General features: G+C 36.2%; 1 protein-coding gene across 1 annotated transcript in view; it reads left to right on the top strand.

The window, feature by feature from the left end:
• The window catches only part of FAM91A1 (family with sequence similarity 91 member A1), a 29,336-nt gene extending 18,659 nt beyond the window's left edge, over positions 1-10,677 (top strand). Inside the window, exons 18-24 of the mRNA XM_062570602.1 lie at positions 155-268; positions 1,471-1,543; positions 2,846-2,995; positions 3,496-3,603; positions 3,886-4,009; positions 5,651-5,720; positions 7,525-10,677. Coding sequence (XP_062426586.1) covers positions 155-268; positions 1,471-1,543; positions 2,846-2,995; positions 3,496-3,603; positions 3,886-4,009; positions 5,651-5,720; positions 7,525-7,719 — 834 coding nt within the window. The 3' untranslated portion in view covers positions 7,720-10,677. The remainder of the gene's footprint in view (positions 1-154; positions 269-1,470; positions 1,544-2,845; positions 2,996-3,495; positions 3,604-3,885; positions 4,010-5,650; positions 5,721-7,524) is intronic.
• Positions 10,678-12,466: the final 1,789 nt, after the last annotated feature.

A 12,466-nucleotide genomic window follows, 5' to 3' on the forward strand; every position in this document is an offset into this window, starting at 1 on the left:
GGTCCTTGGTACAAAGTATAATGGTATAGAATTGTAGTTACCTGTGGTAACTTCCTAATTGTAACAATATACTCTTAGCCTAACTGTAGTATTTCACTTTATATGCTTGGATAATCCATTACTACTGTAAATAGTCTTAATTTCTGTCTTCTAGGGTTATGATCGCTTACTAATAACGTCTTGGGGTCATGACCCAGGAGTAGTTCCTACTTCCAATGTGCTCACAATGTTGAATGATGCTTTAACACATTCTGCTGTTCTAATTCAGGTACAGAATGCTCTGTGGTAAATATGAAAATGTGTAATTTTGAGTAAAGCTGTTACACAGTAGAGAGTATTAAGAATACAGGAGAGCTGCATTTCTTTGTCAAAAATCCGAAAAATGTGTTTAGCTTCTGTAGCCAATGCTGCTCTGATTAAGTGGTGATAAAGAATGGTTTTGTAAATGAATCTGCCTTGGATGCAAAACAATGTGGCCAGTGTGCTTGGAGGCCAGTTAGTTACTGGTAAGCAAGGTAATTCTTAAAGTTTTACTTTAAATACCTACGTACATATATATATATATATATATATATATGTATGTATATATATATATATATATGTATATATGTATGTATATACATATATATATATGTATATAAACACACACACACATGTGTGCGTATGTAAAATTTTATGCACATAAAACTTGTGCAATTAGGTGTTTTGGACTACACCACAACTTTGTGTTGGGGTGATGCTGATTGTAGCAGCTCTTTGCTAGTATGTGTTTTATTTACCTTTGGCAAAGACTTGCAGGGAATAGAACAAGGTACTGTTCTGTAAGAAATGTACCTTTTCAGTGAACTTAATATTCAGTTCCTGCAGTACAGTACAGCTCAAATAATTCATGGTATTGGTGAAAGGTGAAACATGTTCTTTATCAGAAACCTCAGAAATGGAGTGGATTTGTCTTGTTATTTGAGGGAAGTTAAATACCTTTCCTATTTCATCAATTCAGATGAACTCTCAGAATTAATCATTCAAATGAATAGATGTTTAATAGTGTAACAAACATAAAATTATATGTTCTCAAAGGCCTACTTGTGACAGCCTAGATTACTCAAAAATCTTCCATGCTTAGGGGAGGAAATTCCATTATTTTGCTCCTTTGAAACGCACAGCGATAATGAACTTTGTTTGCAACTAATGTTTGTAGAGAAAATTTGCTGCTCTACTGAAGTTTAACTACATTGCTTTTGCGCTCATTCTTCTGGTGGGAAGTTTTTTTCTTTTTCTTTTTTTTTTTTTTTTTTTCTCCTTCCTTTGGCTAACTCAAGAACTTTAATATAGAAATATCACTTTGGTCTGCTTATTTGTTTTATCAACTTGATTGATAGTCTGCCTTAAAAGGGAGCACAAGTAGAACAAAGCTAGGCTGATGAATATATTTTTGTTTTCTGTTGCTTATTTAAATTTCTTGATATTCAGGGGCATGGCATGCACGGAATGGGGGAAACAATGCATATACCTTTTCCATTTGATGAAGCTGAGCAGCAAGGAGGTAACTATCATTCTTTAATGTGATCTCTACACCACTGTGTTTACTTTTTCTTGGCATTTCTTTGTGCAAGGTTGCAATAATTCTTTGAATACAGATTTTCTCATAATTACGATCCAAGTTGGACGAGTAAATTGAAAGAATGTTTAAATTTTGCCAAGTCTGCTCTGAATTTACAGAGAGACAATCTTCTCTTTTCTACATTCTCTGTCCCAATTAGAATGTGATTTCTGGCTTCTCTTCTCTCCCATTATAGAGATTTTTTTTTAAAAAAAAAAGCTTCCTGAAGCATCTTTATTTGTGCCTACTTACTTATATAGTTAGTAAGCTGACTGTATATGCTGTAAGGTTCATTTCCTTTCAGTAACTTCACTAGAAGACAGGTGAGAACAAAACCTGAAAATCCTACCAGTTGTTCATGTTGATGAGTAGTACTAGGAACTACTATGCAGGGGATTTTTTCTCCCCAGGAAGAACTGCCCTAGCAAAATATCCTCTTCCTTTGAGGTCTGCCTAGCTCAACCAATTTTGAAAGGCAGGAATTAACATATTTCTTGAATTTCTGAAATATTTCTTGGTGAGTACGGCACAAGGTTTGGATAGCTGAGGCCTTAGCCTTCTCAGCGAACTTCTCAGTGAACTTTCAGATCTAAAATGATCTAAATCTAAAATTAAGCTAGCGCTTAAAAATCTAGGCCAATTAGAAATAAAGTGTTTTTTTTTTTTTTTAATAATAGTTAACTTTATATTTGTTCTCTCTGCTTATTTTCTTCTAACTTGATGCTAGGTAGAAAATTTTTGAAGACAATCTCTAACATGCCTTTCCTTCCAGCATGAACAATTTGGTTGTTATAAATTCTTTTTTCCCCTCTAATTCTGTACTGTAATTCTTCAAAATTTTAAATCTGCGGAGCATATCTCTTGTATTGAATTTGCTGTAAAAGTCTGTGACAGTGAAAAAGCTGGACGTCTGTGGGTTCTAGCTGAACTTTGCCATCTCTGCTGCCTGTGTGTGTGCACACGTGTGTGAGAGAGGCTGAGGGAAATCATCTTCAGTTTGTACTTTTTCTTCCTTCTGCACAATTTTACTATAATATAAGGTATTAATTAGCATTTGGTGCGGGAAAACAGTTCAGTTATGTATTGCCCAGACCCCCCAGTATGATCACTAGTTTGGAACATTCCAGAAGAGAGAAATCCAGGCAATAAAAATTTAGCCTTGCTTGGAGGTGAATTATGGAGGAGTGGTGGATATGGAGGAGGCCTCTTGTAAGGTAAACTGGGATGTATATTTTTTTCCACTAGATTTCTCTCGCGTGAACATGGGCATGCATACAGCTTTGAGAATTCTGAGAAACAAAGTGGATATGCAGCATTTTTGTGGCTATGTCACTATGTTGAACCCTGCAAGTCAACAGGCTAAAAGAAAGCTGAGTGATGCTTCTGATGGAAGAGGTTGGTTACCAGTATTTTTCATCTGTGTTCCTTTAATTTACATTCAATCACTTCAGCAAAGGTAAATGAAGTCTTCTATTTAGAAGTCCACAAAACATCTTCAGACTCGTTTAGGAGCCCATCTTAAGTGTAAATCTCTGAGCAATAGACTTACTTCATAATTATCCTGTGTGAATAGTTCAGAAACAGTAAAGAATGCCCAAAAATTACTAAACTAGAACGTTCAAAGGAAGAAAAAAGAATCATTTCAAAGCATTAAAAGTAAATTGTGTCAGTTTTATATACCAAACTTTATCTTTCACAAGTGTAGTGAGGATTTCTAAGCTGCTTTTTAGTCCTAAAAATCAATGTTTCTCCATAATGCTGTGTTTCTTCATATCCCTTTCTCTAGCTTTATAGATGTATCACCTTTGGGCAAAATTTGTGTGAAGTTCCTTGTATCAGACAGTTACTAACTCTGTATCAGTTAAATATTTATGTAAGAATTGCCTTACCTCTAGGAGAGGCGGAACTAGCATCAGGATCTGATGTAAATGGGAGTACAGAATCATTTGAGCTGGTAATAGAAGACACTTCAATGGATTCTGCAGTCAAGCAAAGCCCTGAAGGTAAAAAGGCTTGTACTGACTAAATGTTTTTAGTCCAGTCAGAAATCTTGTCTTTAAGGGTCTGAACACATTATGCTGCTAGATATTACCTGTGATAGCACAATACTGTTTTTTTCTTCTTAAACTTCAGACTCCCTTAAATCTTTGAGCAGTTCAGTAAATGAAGCTACACCTCAGGTGTGAACTGTCCAAAGATTGGTTCTGAGAGAACCAATTCTGGGTACAATATTCTTGGTTTGTGTTTTCTTGAACTTTGGTTGTCTCTTGTTTTTCATCCTGTAGTACCCACAACAGAACTGGAATGGGTTCCCCTGGAATTATGCTTTGGCATTCCACTCTTCAGCTCTGAGTTAAATCAGAAAGTCTGCAGAAAAATTGCCACTCATGGATTATGTAGAAAAGAAAGGTGAGCATTTGTTACAGGTTTACCAGGTTGTATTCGTTATATTCAGAGCTTCCGCAAAAAGCAGTTCCTACAGCTCTGTAAGAGCATAACTGAGCTAAGTTCTGTGTGTTGGTGGATGGTGTCACTTTTAGGCTCAAAGCTACCAGCTGTAATGTAAAGATTAGTTTGTTTATGTAGTATTTGCAAGGTAAAAATGAATTATTTATGGTAAACTGTCAACACATGGCTCAGAAAGAAGCACTCTGGGAATACCTTCCTGCTCATTTCCCTTTACTGGCCTAGAAGAGCGCGCTGCCCCCCCCCCCCAAAAAAAAAATCTTCCTTGTAAAGCTTTGATGTAAAATACATTTATTTCTTGTGGAAACTTTCTTTGCTGTTAGTTTCTTATTTGTTTTGTACTGGCTTATAGTCAAGGTAACTTCTGATTTTAACTGTAGCTTTTCTTTATGAAGGATTACTGTTTTCCATCAATGAGCATCCATCATTTCCATAGGGTATGAGGCTAAAGACGAAAACAAGGCTGCCTGAAAACAGCTCAGGTTTTAGTACACTTGTTGACTTGAGTGTGCTGGTAGCCTTCCTCTTAGTTATGCTAACTAAGGACCACTTGTTATAATATATATTCTTATAATATATATTCTATTCTATCGTTCTATGATAAGACTCTTCTAGGTGAGAGTATGAAATATAAAGACATCTAATATATCAGATGTCTTTACGTAAATTATAATAATGTCTTATGTAAATCAACATTTTTCAATTGTAATTCTTAGTTTTAAGAGAAGACTTAGGGGGAAGGAAGGGAAGGGGGAAGGAAGAGAAGGCTGAGGGGGGATCTTATCAATGTGTACAAGTACCTGAAGGGAGGGTGTCAAGGGGACGGGGACAAACTCTTTTCAGTTGTCCTGTGTGACAGGACAAGAGTCAATGGGCAGAAATTGAAGCACAGGCAGTTCCGCCTGAGCATGAGGGGGAATTTCTTCCCTTTGAGACTGACAGAGCACTGGAACAGGTTGCCCAGAGAAGTTACGGAGTCTCCTTCACTGGAGCTATTCAAGGCCTGCCTGGATGCAACCGTGTCTAACATGCTGTAGGTGACCCTGCTTGAGCATGGGAGGTTGGACTAGCTGATCTCCAGAGGTCCCTTCCAATCTTACTGATTCTGTGATTCATTTCAGCACTGCATAAATAACAGGGAAAATAGTGTTCTTATGACTAGACTCAAGAGCAGATGATCTGAGGTTCACTTAACATTTTTTCAGTGATAACACTATCATCAGGCTTTCTATATGAATGCAAAATTTTGTCACTCTTTTTTGTGACTACTTACTGTATAAGTAAATCTGCTGTACATCTTTCTGTAAGACTCACTTGGGTATCTTAACTAGAAGACAGTTGAAAACAAAAGCTAGAAGTCTTACCAGTTGTTCATGTTGATTAGCAGAACTAGGAACTACTGTGAAGGTTTTGTCACAAAAATGTGACAAATTTTGTCACATGATGTTAGGTACCACAAGTTATTTTTGAGTCATTTACCTTGGTACTTTTTTCCCTGATAATATTTAGACACCTTGGGTATTGATGGTGTGCACTTTTTATTTGCTTTATATGTACATACCTTTTCTCTTTCATTTTTGACAGCCTTCAAAAACTCTTACATTCCAGTAGAAAGCTATCTCTACAGGTCCTTAATTTCGTTCATTCATTCCAGGTAAGGAGGAACAGTTGAGCTGTAAATCATTCCATATGGTCTGTCATCCTATTTTGCCCTACTCCTTGCTATTCTCTGCTGTGTGGAAACCGTGCATAGTTTGGTTTATTTGCTTTTTCTTTAAATGGTAACTGTATTAAGAGCACTATCAAACTCTGAAATTTTACTAGTAACAGAACAGGAATATTCCCCTACCCCCTTTCTGGTTTTATTTAATATTTGTCTCTTAACTTACGTGTTTGTATCTTATATAAATTTGTGTTGTTTTTTGTACGAAACTTGCGCAGCAAAATTGTTCTTTGTTCTTCCTGATACAACACACAATCTGCTCTAGTTGTTTGGTTGCTTCCTAGGTGCATCAGGGAGATCACTGCAGAGTGTAGATCTACAAATGCTCTTAGATGTTACCTGCATTTCAAGTCAACTGTTTTCCCTAAGAAAAAAAAATTATATTGACGTAAATGTGATACCACTTTTTTTGCACTTTTCCTAAGATCCTCTAGCACTTTGTCATGAATGGATATTAACAAATAAAGCTAGTTACTCTGTTTGGGAGGATTTTTTTAAGAGCATTGGATAGAGAATAGGTGCTTAGTTGCTGTGCAAGTCCGTAGCCTGCTACAGTTTTGTATGGCACTGTGCTAGTAAGGTGTCTCCACATGTCATGTGGGCTAAAGTAAAACTAAATAGTTACTTTTGTTTTGTGATACTTGTCCATAATTCTATCTTATTAGAAAGATAGATAACTTGCAGGTAATCTGACCAGGTAGTGTTATGGATGATGTGACCATAAAACTTCCTCCTCTTATTGAAGGTAGGAATATTTGAAGACTCCTAGCAGGTCTGAACCGTGAAGTCATCTGTCAAACAGTCTCAGATGTCTCGGAGATTAGTACAGGAGTCACACATGCTATCTCTGATATTTTATATATGTGTATATATACTTGTGTGTGTGTGTGTGCATACACCCCCCCACACACACATATGTAACATACTAACATGCGCAGACCAATACAGTTACTGCCCTGAAAAGTTCACATACGTATCAGTATGTGTATCAGTATGTATGTATCAGTATGACTCAAAGAACACCAGATTTTTAAAAAAGGAGATTCTATTTTAGGCTTTCTCTTTTTTGATAGATCATTTGTGTCAAAATGATACTGGAGAATTTCACATATAAAGGCTGGTTACTTCTTTGACTGTAAGAAAACAGACAGAAGGAAAAGACTACACTGAAGGACAAGAGTAAGACTATACGTTAGCCCTCTTTGTGGAGGGCAGTTGATGACAAATCCAAGGACTGTTCTTTCTTGCAGACGAGACTCTTTTCAGAGGATTTAAAGGAGGCTGACAGTGAGGGAAGGGCTTAGTTCTCTTCAATAGTATTGGAGTCTAAATAACTTTATTACATAAACAAATTAACAAACTCTTGGTTGTGGCTCCATTTCACAAAGAGCTAGACTGGGATATAGTGAAATCACTAGATAATTTTTGATAATGGGAGTGTATTTTTGCCAAGTCTTTCCTTCATTTTTAAGTCTCAAATTTTACCGAAGGCTTCTTTGAACCCAAATAACACACTTGCAGTTGTAGTGGAGGCAAATGTATGCTTACTTCATACTTTCCTATGTTTATTTTGCTTTTGCCTCCCTAATTTGATGTTCATTGGATTAAAGTAACACTTCAGAAACGCTAAATAATATATCAGCAGATGGATGGGCCTGTCACATTATAGCTCTTAAATCCTTATTTGTTTCTCTCTTTATTTTTAAGACCCTGCATTTTTTCCTTTTGCTTTTAGGAAGGTATTTCAACACTGGATCAATTTCCTGATCCTGGCTCTTCAAGTTCACTTTTGCAGCCTACTTCTGCAGATATGGGTGTTCCACTTCCTGCGAAGAATCTAATGTTCAAAGAAGGTGTATTATCTGAATGGAATGGACGGTCCCCTTCCTCAGTTTTTATTTCAACCACAACTAAGGAACAGGTCAAATAAATAGGGATTCTTGTGCGTTGATCACAAAATGCCTTTCTTCAATTACAGTTAATTTATAGTGCCAACCACTAAGAAGTGTACTACTGCTGCAGCATAGTCCATGTAAAAGTAGCGTTACAAAAACGTCTTGTGTTGCAGTATTGGGGAAATGCTTAAACTCTCTAGAACATGTTACTCATTACTGCATATCTTGCTGCAACAGAGAGCTTTTTAGCTGTCAGCACTGTATTTTTATCTTGAGACAATCTTTCTTTTATAACTAAACATGCCCTTTGTAGGCTTTCTGATGATTGTTAAATTTCTATGCTGTCACCACAAAATTGCAATAGTAGTTTTCTATGTTCGTTACTCAGACATAAATTCTGTTTAGTTTTGTACTGTATCACTGAAAATCTTTCTGTATAAAGAAAGGAAGGAGATTTGGTTCTTCCTCTGAAAGCTCAGTGATACCAACAGTTTAAAAAATGTATCATGGTGATATGGGGCATTAAGAATTGTTGAATTATGTAGCTCAGCTTAACACTGAGGCCTTGACAAATCAGCACAATAGGAAGGGATTTGATACTTACAGAAGGCTGAGCTGGCGCAGACTCAATGTCCTAATGACTTAAGGCGACTTTGAAAATGAGTGGTGCTGTTTCATCTTTGGCATAATTTAATGGAGGTCTGGAATTATGGAACATTGAACTGGTTGGCTCTGTTCATGAGGTTCTATTTGATAATAGATTTGTATTGCTTTTTGTATGAAACAAAGACTTTTGGTGATGGAGGACACTGGGAATAGTCCCTCGTTATTTGAAGCTGATGATGATTGCTGTGAAAAATGCTTGATGTCATAATTTGACTTTAAGGTAGATAAGTAGATCTGTCTCTGTTGATTAATGTTTGACTGAAAGAACAGAGCTCTTGATCTTTACATGAATGTCATTATCAAAGGAAGATAACAGTAGAGGATCTGTAGACAGAAACTTCTTTGAATCTGTTTTTCTTGAACCATTAGCTCTTCATTATGACAACCATTGATGCTGAGGTATTTCACCTAAAACCATGTTCAGGCTCTACTTGTAGGGGAATGATTTTTATGTAGCATAATTTCATTTCGTGTATAATTTCTTGCCAGCTTAAAAAAATCTGTCTCATTTAGCATACTAGAAGAACAAGAGATGTAGAATATTGAGAGTTTTAATGCAGGTTTCTAAAGTACTCTGCCAGCTCTCTTCACTGGAACCTCCATTGTTTTAATAGTCGTAATTTAAAAAAAAGACTTCACCATCCTGTTATTTCTACTCTACAATATGTAGTGGACCAAGAATCTGTAGCATAGATGATCCTGGAAAATAAGCCAGGATAAGAATGACAACATTTAGGTTTGTATCCTGTTCTATTTGGCTGTAAGAAAAAACATGATGCAAGTTTGAAAAGGAAAAATGTACCACAATAGCATAATACAGTGACATCAATTAGAACTGTGAAATTTCCATTCTTTTCTCTTCTGTTATATATACATTCCTAAAGTGTAAGTGTGGGACGGACTTGTGCTCAAAGAAACTGGAAGTCTATAGTACTTTAGTTTGCTCAGTGCTGCTCTTACATCTATTTCTTTGTTTATATTTTACCAACAGCAGTTGAACTTAGTATTCTACATAAAAGAGCTTAATTATACAAAAGTTGATTATTTACACTACAGTGATTTCTGTACAGGAAATATTTACCCTCTATTTAAGTTTCTGATTGTCTTATATCCTCCAAAGGAAATTAAAGAGGAAATAAATACTAGTTTAGGGGAGAAATGGCACAGAAAGCAGATTTACCATGAAAATTGTTATATGGAGATTTAGTCAGTATCTAGAACTAAAAGCAGATGATGGTTTACACTAGGTGATGGTTTACACTTTCAGTACTGTAGATGCTACAGATCTTATAGATCAGCTAGTCTGACATATTGTAGCAAATATTGCCATGCACACTGTCTATACAAAGTGTATACAGTGGTGATAATGCAAGTTAAATCTGTTGTATAGAGGTTTGGAAATGGATGAAAGTTTTTGTTTTCCTCACTGCATATCCTTCGTAGTTATTGGCTGAGACTTTGTTATTTGTTTAAAGTTCTTTAATAAAACTAGTCTGCTCTTCAGAATTGTTTAATACCCATAAATCTTACAGTTAATGGTGAGAATTGCAGATATGTTGCAGTTTTTAAAACTCAAGCTACTCTTACTAGGTGCTTCAGTGAATTAATTTAGGAGCTTAAATGTTCAAGTCTGCATATCTGAAGTTTACTGAATAGATTGCAACCAAAGAAGTCCATAAAATACCTGAAAACTCAACTACAGCTCTGATGTTTGAGATGGTCCAGAGGCTTCAGTCAATGTATGTGACTTGTTTTAAATGTGGTGTAAAAAATAAGATCTGCAAGATCTTCATACCAAAAGAATCTATTTTAAATAAAGGCAAATGAAATAAATTCCTTTTCCTCAGATAGTTTTATTAACAGTTGGAAAAATCATGTGCATTACAATATTTTAAAGTTATTTTAAGTTTCTGTATTGAGCAAGATCTCTTCAATTCAAAAAAGAGAGATAAGCTTTGTCCTTAAGCACAACCCAAACTAGTATTAATTCTTGATGGATTTACCTGAAGATGTTTAGGAGCCAACTAGAAAGCATATTCTGTTTGATTTCAGGTTTTTTGATCATGATTTCTGTTATTTCACAGTTCTTTTTTCTGTCCATCATTGTTTGCAGATCTTCCTTTATTTTCTTGTTTGTTGTTCCTAATAGTGTGTATATTGAAGGTTTTAAAGTATGACTGTAACTGAATACAGTTGACATCTAGTGTGACCCTGTTTAATATTATACATTGAATTGTACAAAGTCTGTGTTCAATTAAATTATTGGCACTTGTAACATGTTTACAAATAAACCATGGCATAGGTTAAACCATGTGCAGAATCCTTCACATGCAGTAGTTTTGTCTTCTTGGACATAGCAATAAAATGTCACCTTGTCACTGTAGTGTGCAAGACCACCGACTGTCCTCAGATTATCATTTTTTCCTGTATTCATGCAGTAGCTTTTTTTCCATAACCCTGTTCTTAAACTCTAAGGGAAAGTACGGGAAGCTGCTCCTTCCTTCACAGCCACAATTTAAGCTCGACAGCTTTCCTTGAGGTGAGACAGTGGCCTAGTTTCTAGACACTAACTTCCAGTAAATTGTTCCTAGGAGTGATGCCAGTAGCCAGGAGTTGGAGAACTCTAGCCTTGAAGCTCTGTCCATGTTCTTAATCTTTTAAACCATGGGGTGATATCTTGACAAAGTACGTAAGATATTTCAGTGCAGTCTGGCTGAAACAGATAATGCAGACTTCAAATTGTACAGCACAAGCATGAGTCTTTGCTTCCACAGAAGGTTAAGCTAGTATTTGTCTTGTGTTTTCTTACTAGCTTTTGGATGTGTAAAAGCGTTTCCAAAACTTCTGGAGATTAAGGTTTGGGGTATGACCTGTTTTCTTCAACTGTATAAGTTACTGGCTGAGAAATTAGGTGAAGTGAGACCAATTATTTCTTTTGTTACCTTCCTGAAAATAATCCATGTTCCATCCGAAGCCTGGCTTATAGCAGAATGGCATCAGATGGAAACTGTTGGATTGGAAGCTCATTTGGGTTTAAGTGGATCTGCTGGCACATACCTGTGACAGTGGGATCCTGACTGCTTAATTATAGTATTAAAAAAGTAATACAGACCTAGGTGGGGAAAGGAACCTAATAATCTCCCTTGAAATTTTGAACCTTCCTTTATTCTATCTCAGATCTTCTTGAGAATGTGCATGATTGTCTTCTCCTCCCTTCAAGGCATTTATTTGCATTTGAATACTATTAATGCATGCTGTCTAGCTTTGTCAGCTTAATACAAGCAGACTCAGTTTCCATTAGGACCAGAGGTGAAATAATCTGGTTTTATTGCTTAGTGTTTGAAGCTAATGTTATTAATACTTCCCCTCTCTCCCCTCTGGAAACAACAAGTAGCTCAGCTGTTTTCAAATAAAGCCAAGGTTTTTCACAATTAAGATAGTCAAATACTGGAACAGGTTGCCCAGAGAGGTTGTACAGTTTCCATCCTTGGCAGTTTTCAAAATCTATCTGGATAAAGCCCTGACCTTGCTCTGAGCAGAAGGTTGGACTAGGGACCTCCTGCAATCCTTTTCAACCAGAATTATTCAATGATCCTGGTTGCAAAAGACATGAAGCAATCTTACGTGCTTGTTTTTAAAGTGGACTGTGTTGAATACTATGCAAAACTTAAATTACTTTATTTGGATAGCTTTGGTATAGTGTGTTGTACAGCCAGTTTTACAATGATAAGTAATACACAGCATATATTGTAAAATTGTAGTTTATCACTACTGAAGTACCAATGTTAGACCAGCGTTATGAATGTGTGCGGTGATTTTGTGGGGTAATTTTGCTGTTGAGAAACTCGCACTACTTGAGCTATAACAGTAGTGAGTTCTCCTCTGTGACTGTCATTGTGCTGGTGAGCACTGGGCAGCTACCCTGATTTCCTGACTTCAGAGGCAAGGCTGGTAACTTCTGTCAGCTTTACTGTCCTGTAGTTTTTTTTTCCTTGTGTGTGAAAGAGAGAAACATTGGCAAAATTATTTCCAGATGTAATGTGCCTCTAAAACATCTCAGCTTTCTTGCTTCAGCCTATGCGGTATTTTGTTTGTAAATAACATGAGTTTAGTTTT

This window comes from Rhea pennata, chromosome 2, assembly GCF_028389875.1.
Source record: "Rhea pennata isolate bPtePen1 chromosome 2, bPtePen1.pri, whole genome shotgun sequence".
Classification (NCBI taxonomy): Eukaryota; Metazoa; Chordata; class Aves; order Rheiformes; family Rheidae; genus Rhea; species Rhea pennata.